This window comes from Colobus angolensis, unplaced genomic scaffold, assembly GCF_000951035.1.
Source record: "Colobus angolensis palliatus isolate OR3802 unplaced genomic scaffold, Cang.pa_1.0 Scaffold310, whole genome shotgun sequence".
NCBI classification, from domain to species: domain Eukaryota; kingdom Metazoa; phylum Chordata; class Mammalia; order Primates; family Cercopithecidae; genus Colobus; species Colobus angolensis.
Window position 1 is genome coordinate 120,824 of NW_012116378.1, and position 21,348 is coordinate 142,171.

The 21,348-nt window shown below is 41.1% G+C and overlaps 1 protein-coding gene across 1 annotated transcript in view; it reads right to left on the reverse strand.

Annotated features, from left to right (window-relative positions):
* Positions 1-4,991: 4,991 nt before the first annotated feature.
* Positions 4,992-21,348, reverse strand: part of TLR7 (toll-like receptor 7) — a 23,454-nt gene continuing 7,097 nt past the window's right edge. Inside the window, exon 3 of the mRNA XM_011950869.1 lies at positions 4,992-9,852. Within this exon, the coding sequence (XP_011806259.1) occupies positions 6,706-9,852 (3,147 nt within the window). The 3' untranslated portion in view covers positions 4,992-6,705. The remainder of the gene's footprint in view (positions 9,853-21,348) is intronic.

The window sequence follows — 21,348 nt, forward strand, 5'->3', positions numbered from 1 at the left end:
CACCTGAGGTCGGGAGTTCGAGAACAGCCTGGCCAACGTGGCAAAACCCCGTCACTACTAAAAATACAAAAATTAGCCAGGTGTGGTGGCGCATGCCTGTAGTCCCAGCTACTGGGGAGGCTGAGGCAGGAGAATCTCTTGGACTTGGAGGTGGAGGTTGCAGTGAGCTGAGATTGTGCCATTGCACTCAAAAAAAAAAAAAAAAAGAGAGAGAGAGATTATATAATTGATTAGATATCCAAAGTAATAAAAAGAATTTAAAAAATGAAAATTAAAAATAATTTAAAAAGTAATAAAAAGAATTTAAAAAGTTATTATTTATGGAGTGTTTGATAGATGTCAGACCCTGTGCTGAGTACTTTCTATGGTTTATCTTACTTAGGTTTACAATTAATCTATGCAAAACATGGCCATCAGTAATTCAGTAATTCTAATTATCACTAATTCTAATACACACAAATATATACATGCTTGCATATATATATGGACAGCTATATATGTGTGTATACAGAATATATAGGTAGGCATGTACGTGTATATATATCTTAGCAAGTAAGCACTCCATCATCTTTGACTTAATTAATGGGCATGAAACACCCAACCATCATGCCCGTTCAGCAACTGTCTTCATGAACTGACAGTCAAGTAGGCAAGTAGGATGAAAACGACCTAAACCCTCAAACTATCAAGTTACTGCAGGCTTCAAAATGCCATTTATAGGGTGGGGGGTGGTGACAGAAGGGAATGGTTAGCGTTTGGATTGCTTGGAAATATGAGAGAGAGAGAATTTTCAGCTAGAATGTGCAAGAAAGATACTGATACTCAAATACAGTTTTAAAATGGGGGCCACAGTCTATAAAAAATGGAAATGTAGCAAAAAGAGGATCGGTTACCCAGTTAACTCAAGGCTATACATCTACATGTGCACGGGCAAAAGGAAATTCATGACTGGCCCCATTTTGAGACTTAAAGCAAAAGCAATGGAAATAAATGATAGAAACAAATATTCACTAGTCTGTGGCCTTCAACTTATTTTTCATTTTTATTTTTATTTTTTATTTTTGGCCTTCAACTTATTTTCAAACTGCCTTCCCATCAGTAAACATTTAACACACAGTCCTACATATTTCTATATTAATACACTGGGTATATGATAAAAATAGCCACAGACATACTTTTAAAAACATGACTGTATCTGTTCTTACATTTTCTTCCTACATCCCCCTTTGGAAGCCCATGTAAGGGTCTCAGAAGCAGAATATCAGCATCCAGGAGGGATTTCCTATCCCACTAGGTGGCGCTTGGCACCATATAAGTAAAACCACAGCGTCTATCTGTAAGATGTTAGGGAAATTACGGTAAAGACATCCTTTTACCCACAAATGTAATCAGCAACTCTATCAGGACTTACAGGACTTCAATTCCTTTAACCACCTGCCCCTGTCTATCTAATTCTGCCCTAGTGTTCTTGTTCAAATTGTCTTCACCTTTGGGCCCTAAACAGAACTGCCAGTCCTATATAGTTAAATTACATCGGGCCAAAAACAGTGCCCAGTGGGAAGCAATTTGAGTTTAAGTGCAGCTCCACTCCCGGGAAGTAGGCTGAGAGCACCAAAGTTTATACACAAAAGGAGGGAAATTGAGCACAGCGGGGGGGTCTGGGCTTTCCTTGCTAAAGTGATCCCTGTAATAACAGTCCCTGGTGTCCCAAAGGAAGATGTGGTGCTTCCAAACTGCTCTGCAAGCCAGTTGCTTCAAAAGTATTCCAGGGATGCGGACTTCTGGGTCCCAGAGATTGAGCAGTTGACTTTACCTCTCTGGTCTTACCTTTATCTCTGAGTTAACCCATCATCTTTAAGACGGAGCTGCTAATACTAGCCTCACAGAGGTGATGTGAACATTCAAGGGAATAAATGAAGCATTTAATTTGCATTTTCTGCTTAATAGGTGTGACCTCCCTTCCTCCTTCCCTTCCACCCCTTACTCAATGACATTGTCGGGATACCAGTGACTTCATCTTGAGCTCTTCTTCCTAAGATCCTCCTCACTCCCTCCTTGCCTGTCATTCCCTTTGTGGGCCTGCCCTCATGAGTAGGAGCCAAAGTTGGGATTACTTTAAAATGCATCTTCTCCATTCAGAACATGCTTCCTGTGTTCTGTTTTCTTCGATGGCCTGTTCTGGAGAGTTGATCATCTCACAGATTAATCCATCACGATGTGTTAATGGACAGGAGTGATGTGTTAAAGGGCAGGAATAATGTGTTAAAACAACCCTTAAAAGGTTGTAAATTTACTGGGAATTTTAGTTACGATGCCTCAATCCAAAGGCAAAGAAATCAATCCTGAGAAATGTAGGCCCAGAAGAGAGCTGGGAGTTAGAAACTGTTTTATTTAATGCATGTCACCTGTTACTAAGTTCTGTTTGGTGGGCCTCCATCTGGACCTGGTGCAGGGATGTTAGCACCATCCCGGGGTGATAGCAGGACAACAACCTAGTTCTGGCTCCCAAAACAGCCCAAGCAATCTTCTCAGCAGTGTGATCCACCTGGACAATGGGCCTCAGATATGGGTTCATGGAGATGTTACTACAAACTTCTTCTGCTCAAGTCAACTCATGCAATTCACTGTTATGAAATCCCCTGGAATCTATGCCTCACGGTGTTGACTTGGCCAGTGAGAAGTAAAGCAGCCATGTGTCATACAAGAGCAATATGGCTTCCTAGTTAGCCGTCTCTGTCTAGTCTTAGCCTCAGTAGTTGCCACTGGCCAGAAGAATATTGAGAGCCATTTCTGTCTGTGGGAGCCGCTGTCTGGCTCATCTTTGCTCTAGGGATGTCTGAAAACTGTCATGAGGCCCCAGGACTTCCCATTTCCTTCTGGATTTTACCAGACTATTTTTAGTGAGTGTTCAGTGTGAGACACTATAACGAGAACCTTCTCAGTCATTTTAAGTTTGAGCTTTTCCAAAACGTTTAATTAGTATAAATTCCCAAGAGGGGGCAGTGATAAATATATGAAGACATGCAACCACTGATGTCTTGACAAACATGTTAGAAATGAATTACAACCTGAAATTAGGGGAATCTTAAAGACTCAGTTAGTGCTTGAAAGTTGAGATAAATAGAAAGAGTGAATTTGAATGTGGCAGAGAGTCCAGCCTGTGTCACCTAGGGAAGATTCCACGGAGCCAATTTTAGAAGATCATGCTCACTGAAGCAGGTGGGGGACATGTGTGTGAGAGAGACATAGGCTTCCAACCAAAAGTGCACACAAAACCACACCTTCCAAACAGAAGCATCCACCTGCAACAACGGCTGTCTTCTTTTCATTCTTGTACATAGCTTGACACTTGCCATGGGTGTCTAGAGCCAAAAAGGAAACTGAGAGGGAGGGGGAGACAAAAGAAGAAAGGAAGGAAAGAAGAAAAAAAAAAAAAAAACCTGAAACAGTGTGAAACTGCCCTATTGTGATTTCATTCTCACTGGCATGGGTGGCCCCTATGTCATCAGGACCCTTTCCACACCATCTTATGAGTCTGGGACTTATTTTCTTTTTAACCCTCCTTCTTCATAGTGTTGGTTGGCAGGTGGGTTGGTCTGTTGTTCGCCTTCAGTATATTGTTAACTTGGTGAAATGGATTAATTTTTGTCTTGGTGTTGTCTGAAGCACATCTCTGTTTGAGTCCCCTCAATCATGTTCTTTGATCGTTTCCCTCCCACATAGCTATTGGACTTGGGAGGGTACAAATCATTCCCAGTGTTTCTTAGGGTCAAGGGCTTCACCTTCCAGTAGATGCCAGGAACAGTGTGTGCTATAACTAACTGCTTCTAGAGCACAGCGACCCGAAGCTCTGAGGAGGGATGTGCTCCCACTATCTGTGACTAAGCCTTTCCCATGAGTAGTGTTCCTGCTTACTGAGTATGTGCAGCAGAGGCGGAGGAACAATTCCAACCTCAACTCCACCCCCATGCTAAAATTGGGCCATAAATAACTAGCAGGATGTACAACCTGGTCCTCTTGTTCACCCAAGTTAGGATGAGAAGCAGGAAGTAAATAAAAAGCATGTCTTATGGGAGGGGGATAGGCATTATAAATAAGAAGAGTGTGTGTCCTTGCTATCCCCATCACAGCTTCCTTGGAGATGGGCACAAGTTACCCACACTCTCAGGTCGCTATATCCCCTTGCATACTCTATATTCCTTGGTCACATGTAAGAGATGATCTGGACCTAAAAGAGTGTCCAGACAGATGGAGCTGGAAGTAGACCTGCAAATGGGGCCGAGAGATCCTGACTCAGGGTCGGGGCTACAATCAGACTCATCCTCTCTCTCCTCTACAAACTGCAGACACATGTTTTGCCTTTTTCTCATCCATAACATTTGCCCTGCCAAGTGCCTCTCTTGGCTTGGATTCTAAAAATACCAAGTCTTGCTAAGGTGTAGTATCTATCTGAAGAGAAAGGACACTCCCTGGCCAAGTCAAGGTTGAAAGGGGCTTGAACAAACACTTGATGGTGGAAGCAGAATTCATGGACAGTCTGGGAGTCCCTTCTGGGATGGAGCCAACCAGAGGCCAGTCAGCAGAGAAGCCCCACATTCAGAGCTTTGTGGGGACCGTCTATGAACAGCTCCAGTCCTACAAAACTGCACTGAGGGCCCTCAGAAAGTTAAAAGTATGACATGTCAAGATTACCAAAGAATTCCGATAAAAACCATCTGTTAGTGTGCTGTTATTTTCCTATAACAAACCACTGTGCTTAACCTCATGTCAAAATACTCTGTGGTTTCTGAGTTGCGTTATTTTCATTTTCCCTTCCTCTTGATCCATTTCAGAAGGTGTTTAAGTTGTCTACAAGTGATTTTATGTATTTATGTGTTTTAATAGAAGACAATTTATAATGGCCAAAAGCTGATTTTTTAATGCCATTATCCTTGTTCTCACGGAAGAACAGAAAGTACGAAACACAATAAAGCTTACAGAAGTTGTGAAACAGTTGACTCCAGCAATTCAATTACCTCTCTATTTATTCCAGAGATTAATTTGGGAATTTGTGACCCTTACTGATTAAATGTCCTTTGGAAATAATTCATATAGTGTGTACTCACAGGTAAAGTAAAGCCTTTGGCACTGCCACATATGAGGAAAATATAATGTCTTCAATCAAAGGCTTGAACACATGCACGCTGTTTTCCAAATGGCACAAACACCATTGTAGATCACTTCTTCCATGAAATAAAGCAAATTGGTCAGGTTTCAATCTTTGAACTCACGAATTTATATCCAGTTGAAAGTACATGCATCTTAAGAATGTCTTGGTTCTTTCTGTTGTTTTCTGTTGTTTTTGAATCTGATAGTTGAAGTTCAAAACTGAAGCTTTCTCAATGTGAAGGTCTATAAACTTTGGTTTCTTCTCCCATCCCCCAGCAAAAAATGAAAGGAATCCATATAATTGGCATTCAAATAATTGTCATCTCTGATAAAAGTATAGATAAATACACACTGTCGGAGTCCTACTTTAGGGCTTACCATCAAAACCGTCTAACACTGCTGTATCAAGTGTGCAGGTATTTACAAATATATGGCATTAGTTAACAAAACAGTTTGAAAGATATTGGATGAGGAAATTTTACTTTGGATATAGTACTTTGCAGTGCAGATAAAAACATTTAAGCAGGTAAATTATCAAAAGTAGAGAACGTCACTTTGTATAAAGGTAGATCATTTAAATATTTTTCCATTTGTAGGTGGACCATATCCATTTATGGTAAGGATGTGTCTTTCTTTCTCACTGTTTCCCTATGGAAGCCAGGAGCAGGCCCAAGGGAAAAGAGCAGGAAGCACTGAAGCAGCAACCACCCGTGTGGTGCCCATACTCGATCTGCACAGAATGGGGCCCTGGATGACACAGAAGCAATTGGTTAAGAAGCTGACTGGGTTTTGTTTGTTCGTTTGTTTTTTGAGACAGAGTCTAGCTCTGTCACCCAGGCTGGAGTGCAGTGGCACAATCTCGGCTCACTGCCACCTCTGCCTCTCAGGTTCAAGCAGTTCTCCTGCCTCAGCCTCCCAAGTAGCTGGGATTATAGGCACCTGCCACCATGCCCAGCTAATTTTAGTAGAGACAGGGTTTCACCGTGTTGGCCAGACTGGTCTTGAACTCCTGATCTCGTGATCCACCCGCCTCGGCCTCCCAAAGTGCGGGGATTATAAGCATGAGCCACCGTGCTCGGCCAGTTGACTGGATTTTTATTTCACTAAACTAACTCTAGTACATTTCGGTCTCATATAGACAGAGCTTGAGCTTTTTTTTAACCCTATTTCTGTATATACCAGTACTTTTTAAGGGTAGAGATGCAGTTCTTCTCAATGTCATGATTGTGTGTATATTTAATCATCACAATTACAGGAGAATCAGAGCCCCGTGTTTTTTACTTGGCACTCCTTTCCCAACAGTATTTTATACAAGAGCTGAGGGGAGAGACTCAAGTGCAAATAGAGACACAGAGAGATAGGAAAGAAGACTCGATGCATTATATAAATTCCATCTTTCCAACTCCTGTGACAGACGTTGGTGACTCCCCTGAAATATGGGCAATCTCATTTCTTGAAGAATTTCAAAACACGCTTTTGGTGTTACATACATGAAAACAATTTAAACCACCAGGCATCTCCTTGGTAAGCTAGGCAGTCGTGTTTTGCAAAGAAGGGCTAGACTGTTTCCTTGAACACCTGACTATAGGCCACGTGATTGTCTGTGGCCAGGGCGTTCTTTAGACACTGCCAGAAGTATGGGTGAGCCTGTGGGTTTGTTGGCCACTCAAGGACAGAACTCCCACAGAGCCTTTTCCGGAGCTGGAGGAACTTGGACTTCTGAAAGGGCTTCTCAAGAAATATCAAGATAATCACATCAACTTTTTCATCCATGAGCCTCTGATGAGACAAGTAAAATGCTATCTTAAAATTTTCGGTCTTTGCATACTTGTCTGTCATCACAAACACTGTCTTTTTGCTAAGCTGTATGCTCTGTGAAAGGTTTTCCAGAACTGGCTGCCCTGGTAACCAGTCCCTTTCCTCGAGACATAAATTAAAATGTTTCTCTCTTGGGTCTTCCAGTTTGGCCACCAGCTCAGCCAAAACCCACTCTGTCACAGCTGGGTCTTTAGTGTCATATACAATAAAAGCATCGTAGCAACAGTCTGGTGATATTAGACGCTGATACCCCTTTATCTTGGCCTTACAGAAATGGTAAATATACCACACATCCCAGAAATAGAGGTGACTTGCTGTCATCATCACCATGAGAAAGAGAGATACAGATATGGAAAGTGAGAACAGAATCAGGTTAGTCAGATCTAACTCACAGGTATACAGATCCAGGGAGACCACACTCTGGCCTTTGTGTGCTCCTGGCCCCACACAAGTCACATCTGTGGCCAGGTAAGGAATAGTCACCTCCGTATGGTTAACCCACCAGACAAACCACACAGCATCACAGGTGCACAAAAACCGATTATGATGCAAAAGCAACATCTTCAGATTGTTGAGGACATTTTCTGGGAAGCTGGTCTTTTGGATCATCTGGATTTTATTTGAGCTGAGATCCAGATATCGCAACTGGAAGGCATCTTGTAGAAAATACTTCGTCAGACTCCTGATTTGATTATTCTTAAGAATCAGATTCTTGAGGCTTCTGGAACAGTTGGATAATCTCTCAGGGACAGTCGTCAGTTGGTTATGGCTGAGGTCCAAAGTTTCCAGGTTCTTTAGACAACGGAGTTTTTCCCAAATGAAAGATTTGAGCCCATTTTTGGCCAAAGAGAGATTCTTTAGATTTGGAGGCATACCATCAAAAACTCCAGAAGGCAAGAAACTTAGGGAATTTTTAGAGATGTCTAATTCCTCTAATTTTAGCAGATTCTTGAATAATTGTAAGTATCTGTTATCACCATCTCTCCATAAAACATCTAAGTGATTTCCTCTGAATTCCAGAGTTCTAAGAGACTCACTCTCCATGGTCCTGCTGGTGGAGGAAGAGATGTCATTGTCGTTCATCATCAGTTTCTGCAGAACCTTTAGGTTCTTGGTAAAGTTTAGCATATGAGTAATTCCTTCTGATTGAAAATAATGGCTATTACTGCTTATATCCAGAACTTCCAATTTGCGAAGCTCTTCAAATGCTGTTGAATGGAGTAAATCAAGCCGGTTGTTGGAGAAGTCCAAATATCTCAGCTCTGCTAAAGGTTGGAATTCACTGCCATTAAGAGTTTGGCTAATGAGATTTCCTGACAAATTCAGGCATTTGAGGAAAGAAAGATGCTGAAAATCAGAGGACTTGATAAAAAATATACTATTTTTACTTAGATCCAAGGTCTGCCCATACTTGTAGCAGCTTTCGTTAACAGACATGAAAGAAGCCTCTTTGTTTTTGAACCTGCAACTCCTTGCATACTTATCATATCTGAAATAATATAATTGTTCCAGGACCTGGGGTTCATAACGTTCTACAGAAGTTCTGGCATTTGAGCAGAAGCCAACTTCACTTGAATCTCCTGAAGGTGATATTTTATTCACGGAAAGATCTATGACTTTCAATCTTTTAAATTGTTTAAACATGCTGAGGTTAGCAATTTTTATAAAGTTAGTACCAAGATCAAGAACTTCAAGATTTTGAAGATTATGTAATGGAGAGAGGTTAAAGCTTTTCAGTTCTTTGAAGACATATCCTCTGATCCGCAGAATTTTCAGGCTTTTCAGTGAAGAAAATGCTTGTGATAGATTCATAGATGCACGATAGACCTGAAGTTCAAAATTGAAAGACAGATCCAATTGGATGAGGTTGGGGAGAAAATGCAGAAATTTGGCATCCCCAATTTCTTTGGCCAAGAAGTTTTGGGACAGATCTAGTTCCTGGAGACTGTTGATGTTCTTAAACCATCTTGGGGGCACATGTTGAAGAGAGTTACTGTGTAGACGTAAAACTTTTAATTCTGTCAGCGCATCAAAAGCATTTGCAGGGATCTGTAGGGGAGAATTATTTTTACATGGCGTACAAGGAAATGGGGCATTATAACAACGAGGGCAATTTCCACTTAGGTCAAGAATTTGTAACTGGTTGAGGTTATTAAAATCATCTTCTTGGATTTCTGCAATCATGTTGTTGTAGAGATATAGTTCTGTTAAAGTAGATGGCAAAACAGTAGGGACAGTTGTGACATTGTTATCTTTCAGGGAGAGCACTTTTAACTTTGTCAAGTTTAGGAAGGCATCTTTTTCTATTGAATATGAAACATAACAAGGATTTCGATAATAACAGTTTTGGCCCAGGTAGAGTATTTCTATGTTGACCAGTTCTGTTAGATTCTCTTTTCTGATGGAAAAGATGTTGTTGGCCTCAAGGCTGAGAAGCTGTAAGCTGGGTGGAAGGCCCTGCGGTATCTCTAGAAGCTGGTTTCCATCCAGGTAAAGGGATTTTAAATAAGTGAGTCCACTAAAGCTTCTGGGTTTAATCTGCAGCCTCCTGGGGCACATGTTGCTTTTTGACCCCAATCGAATAGGTACACAGTTGCATCTGAAATCGATCTCTACCAGATGGTCCAGTCTGCGAAAGGACGCTGGGGAGATGTCTGGTATGTGGTTAATGGTGAGGGTGAGGTTCGTAGTGTTGGTGGGAATACCTCCAGGAATTTCTGTCAAATGCTTGTCTGTGCAGTCCACGATCACATGGTTCTTTGGAACATCCAGAGTGACATCACAGGGCAGAGTTTTAGGAAACCATCTAGCCCCAAGGAGTTTGGAAATTAGGATTATGTTAAAAAGGATAAGAATGTGTCTCTTCAGTGTCCACACTGGAAACATCTGAAGGTATAAGAAAGAACAAATCATTGCTCTAAAACATACCAAGAATCAGAATTAAAATTTCCCATTTGCTGCCTCTCTTTTGCAACATTTTAAGAACAAATAATTCAGGCCTTGTTTTCAACTGTCTAAACAGCAGCCCCAACCCCATGACTGTATTTTTCAATTACTGAGATTTGCAATTATTTAGTTACATATTTAGCTTTTAGCATCTTAGCTTTTTAGCAAAATAGCTTTCAAGATGGTAGAAGCAGCATTTTCCTATTCGTTGTTACATGGAACACTAAAATGACAGAGCCATCGATTCACTGCCAAAGTCTGAAATTTGGAGGGTGAAGAAATGTTAGAATATGGATACACCCAGGAAAAATAACACATGAAGACCTCAGTGCAATTTATGTTGACCCGCTAAACCTGCCCGGGTACACATTACTTGAGTCTTTCAAAATATTTGAGTCTCAGAATATTCTAAGATTCCCATTTTACAAATGAAGATATCACACAGCAATATTAACTGATTGGCCCAAGGTTACCCAACTAGTAAGTGGCATTTGATTATGAAACATAGATTCCTGCCATTCTGGCACTGACATTCTATAATCTGGCTCTCATCTTGGATTGTTTTCGGAAATAATCTTGTAAATTATCCCCTCCAAGGGGATTTTAGAATGAGCATTTTCCCTACACATTGAGTTTACATTACATAAATTTGGAGAGGAGACAGTAATAGAGTCAGGGCACTGACTGGGTGATGCATAATCAGAGGAACCATATAATTGATCCATTAGTATACTTACAAGAGTGAAGTGGGGCTGTTAATAATTACACCAAGACTATAGGCATAAACCAAGTCTGTCAGGCAAACTGCGACATATGGGAACCTACCCATAAAGGTGATTCTTGTGCATCCAGGTTTAGCATGATGGACACTGGGACCCTAGGGAGAAAGGCCCTAAAAGGGAATATGGGAAGTGCAGAAGAACTTGAATAATCACCTTATTACCTTCAACTGACTCTGCCTTACAGAATACTTTAACCGTGGACTTGCTCTCAAGTTTCAGGATTTCTGGCAACGTCTACTCCAGAACACTGGTTTTAGTTTAGTACTTACTTACACATGGAGTGGTCCAGCCTGTGTCTCTACCATAGGGATCTAGCTCAGTTAATGCTTTTATCTTCCCAAGTGAATGAATCAACCAATCATGTTGATATCTAAGAAACCAAATGCCTACTTCCACCAGATGTGGTGGCTCATGCCTCTAATACCAACGCTTTGGGAGGACAAGGCAGGTGGATCGCTTGAAGCCAGAGTTCAAGACTAGCCTGGGCAACAAAGTGTGAGACCCTCTCTCTACAGAAAAAAAAAAAAAAATTAGCTGGGCATGGTGGCACACACCTGTAGTTCAGCTACTCGGGAGGCTGAGTTGGGAGGACCTCTTAAGCCCAAGAGTTTGAGGTTGCAGTGAGCCATGATCACACCACTGTACCCCAGCCAGGGTGACAGAGCAAGACCCTGTCTCAAAAGAAAAACAAAAAAAGCCTGCTTCCCTTAATTCCTCTAATTGGAGGTAAATAAGTAATTGTTTTTCCTCCAATGCAAGATGGCTCAGAAGGGCTTTTTCGTATCTAAAGTTTGCTGGAGTTAGACATACAAAATTGTCTCTTCTTCTCAGCACCCTATCTTTTCCTCCCCATCATTAAAACCATTGAGAGTCCAGTTGACCTCCTTCATTGTTCTTAACATCCTCCTTGTTTTGTGGTTTTAGCTGACATAATATCAACGGAGATCCCTCTACCCTTGGTCTACTCCAAAGCCTCCTCTCTCACTTTCCCAGTCCACCCTATCTATCAAGCTTCCCAAACCTTAATCAATCAGTTTCTCGCTCTGAACTCCTTGAAATTGTTTCCCAGGCTCAAGCGATCCTCCCACCTCAGCCTCCCAAAGTGCTGAAATTACAGTCATGAGCCACTGCACCCAAACTTCTTATTTTATTTTATTTTTTACTGTATGAGCTGAAGCTTTTTATCATGGCATCCAAAGTCTTCCATAATTTGTCCCCTGTCTACTTGTCTGGCTTACCTGATTGAACTCCTCTACTAGCCTCACTAGTCGATACTCCCAAGTTCCCTGACTTGCAAGTCCGTTTGAAGTCCTCTTCCCTACCATTTTCACCCACCAGAATTCTAATTATCCTTTAAGGCTATGTTTCTCAAAAGGAGCACTCAGATACCTCAGAATATATGGCAATATGCCAGTGGGTACAGGAAGCCCTTAAATAAATATGGTACATCTTTCTAGAGCACCAGTCTTTCTCAGAGATTTAGGAAAAATGTTCACTACTCAGGGAGGAGGAGTTGAGTCAAGATAGGGGGATGGCTATGGTCCCTCATAATAGGATTTTATAGTCCCTGATAATAATATTTGTATGGTTATAGGATCCCAGGCCCTGGACCCAACCCCTGCTATGCTTTTGTCCAAAGACATAATGGGTTCGTAGATCCCACTATTAGGAGGCAATTGGTAATGCTGCCCAGAGTGATACTGTAAAGCAGAGAGGGGAGTTGTACTTCAGAGGGGGCCAACATGGATAAGTGACAATCATGAACCGGGTCCCTCTTCCCATCCCATTTTCATGTACCTAAATGAGACCCTGGGAAGAAGTGGGAGGATCGCTGAGTTGAGTTGAAAACATGAAGCGATTGAGACAACAGTCCTCATACCGCATTTCCCAGGATGTGCCTAGTTTAAGTGTTTTCGTGATCAGGGAAAATGGAGGCTGCAAAATGAAGGAAGTTTAGTTGTAGAAAAATAAAGTCACCTTCACCAGTGGTGTGATGATAAATGTTTAACAATCAGCTTTCCCTGATTTGTTGTCTTGATTTGTAGCATTTGTCAATTTCTATAGTGGTAAATATTCCCTCCATGGTCAATTTCAAGTAGGGTCCAGCACACCACTGGCCTTAACACACCTGAGATAATGACTGTGAAATGTTTAGTCTCTACACACTGACATATTATAGATTAGAATGCAAATTAATCAGAAAACCTTCCCCCCCCCACCACTTATTTCTAAACTTTTTTCTCACACCTGTCCACTTTTCTCTTTGACTATTACCACCTCCCAACTCCAATTAGTCATTAGGTCTCATCTGGACCACTATGCCAGACTCCAAATTGTTCTCCCTGCTCCCCCTTCTCCTCGACAATTCATTCATCAAACAGCATCAGAGCGTTCTTTATAAACCTGAATCAGATCAACTACAATGTCTTCCTATTACACTTTAAATGAAATCCAAAGTCTTTACCACTGCTTATATCAAGGGTGTTCTGACTTCAGCCTACCTCTCTGACCTTGAGTCATCCTTCCCCTCCTTTACCACATATCAGCCATCTGGTCTGTTTTCTGTTCTGCATTCAAGCCAGCCTTGTAACCACCACAGTCTTGGCACTTGCTGTTTCCTCTTCCTGAAATCATCTTTCTCCTCCTTTTCCCACAGCCCGGTCATTACCACCCCTTAGTTACCTATTCAAGTGACACATCCTCAGATAGGCTTTCCCTGACCAACTTATCTAAATATCTTCCCATGTAAGAATAGTGATAATAATAGTTAACTTAGGTAGCACTTACCATTATGCCAGGCATCATTTTAAGTGTTTTCCATATATTAATTCATTTAATCCTCACAGTAATGGATACTACAGATCTTCAATCCCTTATTCAAAAACTTTGGTGCTACATGTGTTTTGGAATTCAGAATTTTTCAAATTTTAGAAGGTGATATGCTACATGTACCCTAGATTATGTAATACCTATTGAGTCCTGGGGCAGCATTCCATAATGAAACACACAAAATTTCCATAGTGACACATAAGATTGTCCACTCTAAGTGGAATTATTTTTTTAAAAAACTCAGTTATTTATTCTTTATTAAAAAGAATAAAGAAAAAATTCAGTTCAGGTCAAGATCTACCCTCAAATGCATTCAGATCATATTATGTTTGCAATCAACTGAGTTAGGACAAAGCTTTTGGTTTAGAGTTTTGGAATTATAGACTATTATTATTATTATTATTAGAGACTGAGTTTCACTCTTATTGCTCAGGCTGGAGTGCAATGGCATGATCATGGTTCATTGCAACCTCCACCTCCCAGGTTCAAGCGATTCTCCTGTCTCAGCCTCCCAAGTAGCTGGGATTGCAGGTACGTGCCACCACGCCTGGCTAATTTTTGTATTTTTAGTAGAGACGGGGTTTCACCATGTTGGTTAGGCTGGTCTGGAACACCTGACCTCAAGTGAACCACCCACCTCAGCCTCCCAAAGTGCTGGGATTACAGGCATGAGCCACCGCACCTAGCCTAGACCTCTATTAGTATCTCCATTTTACAGATGCGTCAACTGAGGCACAAAGAGGTATATGCACTCTGTAATTGACTACCCTGTTTGATTTCGGTCATAGCCCTTACCACAGTCAGAAATTATCTTGATGATTTATGTTGCTTATTCGTATGATGTATATTCTGTACAAGAATGAAAGCTGCAAGAGGGTAGAGCCTTTTGTGGTCTCATGTAAAACAATGCCTGGCACTTAATTAGGACCTCGTTATGTTTGTTAGATACATGAATGAAAGAATGAATGCCTGCATAAATGAATCGTGAAGTAAAGAAAAATGAAAAAAAATTCTCCTTGGAGTAGGTTCCTTCAGTCTATACCCCCAGAACAAGCACAGGTGAGATTTCTGTCTCTTCTGTCTGCCCAGGGATTCCTTGGGGGAAAAGGTTTAAGAAGCTCTGTTTTTATAATGTCTCATTCAAAAACACTTTCTTCAAAAAACCTTCTGGGATCAAACCAGACAGAAGTAATCACTCCCTCCTCTCACCCCTACTGCACTTATTACATGTGAGGTTGTGAAAAGCACTCTGGATGGAGGGTTGGAAGAACTGGGTTCTAGTCCTCTCTTGGTAGTTCATTACCCATATGCCCCTCTGAGGCAGGTTCTGTGCCCAGTAGAAGATTCCCTGCAAAAGAATGATGAACACAGAAACAACAATATGGGACACACTAAAGACCCAGCCAGTGGATCTGAACCAGACAATGCCCCAACAATTCCTTAGCTAGTAATTGTTCCAACTATCTTGTGAAAAAAAGTTTATAATACATGTTAGAATTCTACTGACTCATATTCATTCTTTCATTTGACAGATACGGATACCTACTAGGAACAGGAGATGCAAAGTCTCTGCCCTTAAGGAGCTCAAAATCCTGTGGAAGGGAGGAAAAAAAAAATACACGTCTAAAATACAATGTAGAAAGACCATTAGTTCCTTCCAGACAAGATGCTGCCACTTGTATATGTGTAGCTGAACTGTATGTTGTTCTTATTCCAGGTAATAGTTACTGATATTTTTTGGTCCTTAATTTTGGTTTTGGTCCTGAATTTTGATACTCTCAGTTCTTTTTTCTCTCCATAGAGTCCAAAGATTACTACACATATCTCAACATGTTTTCTGCCTTTCTCTCATCTCATAATGACAGAACCTCCATTTGTAGTTGGGCATATATCACTCTGAAAAATAATTATATCTCCCAGACACACTTGCAGCTAAGTGTGGCTATATGACTAAGTGACACCCAATTAAATTTGGGTGGAAGTGAAATGTACAATTTCTGGGACATGTCCTTAAATGGTGGGGCTGTTCCCCTTTCTCCTGTCTACTTCGACCTGGCTTCTTGTAATATGGATGTTGTAGCCAGCCATCTTGGGCAATGCACATGAGAAAAATGAGCTAGGGATGGTACAGCAACCAGGTAGATGACCCAGAGCATCCAGATCCTTCCTTATATGACCTCAGAGAGCAGAGCAGAAATAACGGCTTGGAACTGCTGACTGCCAAGAGTTTATGAGAAATAAAAATATTGTTATGCTAAGCCAATGTCAATTGGATTTTCTATTGCACAAATGCAAACCTAATTTTAACCAGTATAGAATTTGGAAATAAGTTACTGTCCATGAGTGAACCTAAAATATGGGATGCGGATGTCACCAGGCTATTGGCAAGACTCAGATATCAGAGGCTGGAAAGCTGGGTGGCCCATGTTATGCCATCACAAGATATCTGATAAAACTGTCACCTGTGCTATCTTGGAGGGCAGAACACATGCCAACTGTGACTTTACTCTTAGGGGAAATGATTTGGCAATATTCATAATGATGATGTGTGTTGGTGGCTTGTTACTGTTTTTAGCAGTCTTACAAAAGAAATGAAATAGGACTGAAGTTAGCCAGTCCGCAAGCATGGTTAGAAGGAAATACAGTTTTGCCCTGGCTGCAACTCTACACTTTAAGTTGAGTAAGATATCCTGAATTTTAAGGCTTTGCAGGGTGGAAAAAGCCAACTTCTACTGTAGTTTACCCCAAAATAAAGCAGATTTAATGGATACAGACGAAGTAGCAACTTAGATGAATTAAGTGTGTGCCCATGGGCATTTTCTAAGCACTTCCTATTAAGCATTTTCTAGTAGACAGTGAAAGCCAGTCCAGGGCAAAAAATCTGATTGAAGAGTGTGGCCTTCCCCTTGACTCATGCAGCCTCAGGGTAGTTGATTCAATTGAGAGAGGGGAGCACTGACAAAGCATAGAGTCTTTAGACTTCAGACTGTCTGGAACTGCTCTAATGTCATAGTCACATGTGGATCCTTAAATTTAAATTAATTAAAATTCAATCTCTTAGTCACCCTAACTATATTTCAAGGGCTCAAAAAGCCACATTAGGCTAGTGGCTGCTGTATTCAAGGGTACAGATAGAGAACATTTTCATCATTGCAGGAAGTTTTATTAGATAGCATTGGTCCAGACCAATAAGTCAGCAAACTTATTCTGTAAAGGGCCAGATGGTAAATATTTTAGCCAAAATTGAGGATATTATGGAGGTACTTAAATAACCATTTAGAATGTAACTAATTAGAATAGTAAAACCTGTTCTTAGCTCACAGGTCATTAAACAACAACAACAACAGCAACAGGTAGTGGGACAGATTTAGCCCATGGGTCATACTTGGCAGACCTCTGGTCTAGACCAAACCTTAGGCTGTGATAAACTTGTGCATGGAATTAATTCTAAGCAAATTCATTCCAAGTCTATATTATTTAATGCTTATCCCAATTCTAAGAGATATGCTCATTTACAATGAGGAAAGTGAAATGAATGCTGAGGTGAGACCTAGGTGATTGAGACAGAGCTGGCACTCTTAGCCACTCTGCTATTCTACTTCTCGAGATGTCAACTCAGTCATTGTCCCTGTAGATGGAGAACACTTTGAGGTCCAGAAGCCTTGTTTGTCTTTACATGTACTCCATCATTAGGATGCTCGCCACATAGTGAGTGCAAGCTAAATATTTGCTGAGTAAACCAAGGCTTTGAACTTTCTTAAAATCCCATAGAAGACTCACATTATACTAGTATAAATAGTAAGGCTTTTTCCCTGAAGATCAGATTTTCACTAGGTGACAAGGAGAGACCAGGAGGGTTTGGGGCCTCTGAAGGAAGGATTGAAGTGGGGAGCATCCCACAGAAGAAACGAGGATGGTATCATTGGAAGGGCACGGAAAGTGGAGCTGCAGATGGACTCTTTCATAATCTTTTTCCTCAGACGCTCTGTCCCTTTGAACCTGAAACCCCAGCGAAAGCACAGAGCTCATTTGTCTCTTGTGGGAAGAGACACAGTCAGGATGGGGCTGCCCTTGTCCTATGCTCAATAGTTGAGCCCAAGCCCCCTGACCCTTGGAATGCTTTATGCCAAACAAAACATCTCTTGGCTGTCCACACCGGCTGCACGGGAAGCCTGGAACTCGGAGATACCAGCAAGTGTGCATTCCAAGATCCATGCCAGAAGGAAGATTAACTGCAATGGGAAAGTTGGGCTCTGATCAAGCAGGTGAGGGGAAAAAATGAACTCACTATTTATTAGAGTAGTAAAACCCATTCTTAGCTCACAGGTTGAAAAAAAAACAGGTGATGGCACAGATTTAGCCCACAGGTCATAGTTGGCAAACCTCTGGTCTAGACCAACCCTTAGGCTGTGTTAAACTTGTGAATGGAGTTAATTCTAAACAAATGAACAAAGCGTTTCTAGATTTGTTATTTAAAGAGAAGTATACCTAAAAGATCATCTAGAGAAGATGACTTAAAAGTGTGAAATATTCCTTTATTCCAATGGAAATTTCCTTCAGTGTAGAAATTTCTCCTTTCAAGCCATTGGAAAGGACCTGCTTCAGACTTAAGCTGGAACCTTAGCTTCAACTATCGTTATTTTGAGATTTAAGGGTTCAGCAACAAGCCAAGTCTGTTTTTCCATCGATACAAGTAATCTATCTTATTTTGTTTTGCTTCGGGGTTTTTTTTTTCTTTGTAATGATTGCCTAAAGACATGCATCTTTTAGTAATTTGATTTGTAAAATAGTATAGTGTACCATGATATAGGCCTGGCTTTGGTAATGAATCATAGCTAATTACACATGCAAATACACTGGGTAAATTTGGATGCTCAATTAGCAAACTAATTATTGTAAAAATGGGAATGGGTGATTTTATACACACAGGTGTTTCTATTTTCTCAATATATCATCTCTTTAGTTAAAATGGAAAATATAGAATTTATATTGAACAGCCATCAGACCATGATTTATGTGTTTTTTAAAATAATGGCTGCCTTTTATTACTTATGGTGTGCCAGGTTCTAAGGCAGACTTGTTTATATTACATCACTGATCCCTCATACTGAAGTTGAAAGGCCATACAAATATTCTCATTTTATTGATGTGGAAGCAGAGATCAGACAGGCAATTTCAAACCAAGATTCAGACTCATTGTTGACCAATTCTATTCAAGTTGCCTCACACAGTTACAGCAAATGCACTTGGTATAATGTGTGTCTGCGTTTTGATTAATTTCCTTTTCAGTTCAAGGATTCTTGGTACTCTAATGCTTCTATTTTGTGCCACTTAGGGGTTTTGGGAGATAGAGAAATTGGTTTGTTTTTATAAGAAAAATTTGCAGGTGTTAAAAAATGGTGGCTGGGCACACTGGCTCACACGTGAAATCCCAGCACTTTGGGAGGCCAAGGCAGGAGGATCACCTGAGGTCAGGAGTATGAGACCAGCATGGCCAACATTGTGAAACCCCATTTCTACTAAAAATACAAAATTAGCCGGGCGTGGTGGTGTGCACCTATAATCCCAGCTACCCAGGAGGCTGACACAGGAGAATTGCTTGAACTCGGGAGGCAGAGGTTGCAGTGAGCTGAGATCACACCACTGCACTCCAGCCTGGGTGACAGAGCAAGACTCTGTCCGCTCCCCCCTCCCCACAAAAAGGCGTATTTATGTTTTGAGTGGGACCAACTTGAGGGAGAAAAAAGAAAGATATTTTTAAGATTTTTCTTAATGAATTGCATCCAATGTCCATTGTATTAGTCTGTTCTCATGCTACTAATACAGACATATCCGAGTTTGGGTAATTTATAAAGAAAAAGAGATTTAATGGACTCACAGTTCCACATGACTGAGGAGGCCTCACAATCATGGTGGAAGGTAAAGGAGGAGCAAAGGTACGTCTTACATGGCGTCAGGCAAGAGAGCATGGGCAGGGGAACTGCCCTTTATTAAACCATCAGATCTCATGAGACTTATCCACTATCATGAGAACAGCATGGGAAAAACCTGCCCCCATGATTCAATTACCTCCCACCAGGTCCCTCCCATGACATGTGGGGATTATGGGAGCTACAATTCAAGGTGAGATTTGGGTGGGGACACAGCCAAACCATATCATCCAGCAATGTTACGTTAGGGCAGTCTGTGAATTTAGAAATTTAAAGGCACATTGAGCTTTACCTCCATAATGAATTGTATGCTCACACAGTCATTCAACAAACATTATTGAGAATCTACTCTGTGAAAGGTACTGTGCTAGATAAAGTAGGGAAATCATGATGAGTCAAACACCATTGCTGCTCAATTAGGAACCAAATACATCTGCTGCTCTATCATCAGAAGTTGTGTGTATCTCTTGAGCACAGAACTCTCTCTCTGCTGTCAGGGAAATCTATGGTGAGAAAAAACAATATATTGTGGGGCAAGGGCTAAATCAGGCCTAAAGATAACACTGCTTTCCCACTCTTCAAACAAAAGTTTGAATAAACAACTCTTCAAGGTGGCAAAAACCTATCCACCTGGATGCATTATTTTGATGGCAAGACTGAAGACCATATTCAAGATTGAATTTTACTGATTTGAGATCTGTATTAGATTCCTGCCATAATGTTTACAGTTGTAGAGATCTGATTACTAACAGGAAAAAAAAAAATTTACCAAGCTGTTTTTAACTTCACGCTTTCCAAATAGCATTTTTATCTTCAAAACTTTGTAAACTTGCAAGAGATGTCTGGTTGCAATCAGAGGAGTGAGAAGGGCATGTATATAACTGGGAACTATTAGATGGCAAAAATGAGGAAGTGAAGGTAAGCGGTTTGTGTCTTGCGACAAGTTAGAAGACTGGGATTAGTCTGATTTCTCCTCGTGTTTATTTATTTTCGGGGTTAGCACCATATGAACTGAAAGTCAGATTTGTTTTCAGTCTCTCTGTCTGCTACAGGGCTACCAACTGAATTATCCTGAACCTTGACTTTCTCATCTACAAACACTGGAGTTTAGCTAACTGACCTTAATGGTCCTTTTCTATTGTGCTTATTCTATGACTCTAATGGTTGGTGAGGAGCCCCCTGAAACTTATCTGCCAGGGTCTGTCCTCAGCTGGGAGTCTTCATAACCCCCTGGAACCTCAGGCTGCTACTGTTTCAAAATGGTCCATGCAAAGCTTCAAACCACCATAAACCTTCTAAGAATTCCACAGAGGGAGGAAAAAAACAACTAGTACATGTTTTGTTTTTCTTTAAAGTAAGTATTATATGTCTTATTTATTTATTTATTTATTTATTTTGGACAGAGTCTCACTCTGTTGCCCAGACTGGAGTACACTGGCTGGATCTTGGATCACTGCAATCTCTGCCTACCCGGTTCAAGTGATTCTCCTGCCTCAGCCTTCTGAATATCTGGGATTACAGACACCCGCCACCACTCCCAGCTAATTTTTGTATTTTTAGCACAGACAGGGTTTCACCATGTTGGCCAGGCTGGTCTCGAACTCCTGACTTCAGGTGGTCTGCTTACGTCGGCCTCCCAAAGTGCTGGGATTACAGGCAAGAGCCACTATGCCTGGCCTTATATGTCTTTAGATAAAACTATTGTATTAGTTTGATTCAGCTCTCTGAAATAGTAAGAATGGGAAGAATTACATGACAATCCATTGATTTGAGAGAATGGTTAAAAATGGGAAGTTGGCCGGGTGCGGTGGCTCAAGCCTGTAATCCCAGCACTTTGGGAGGCCGAGACGGGCGGATCACGAGGTCAGGAGATCGAGACCATCCTGGCTAACCCG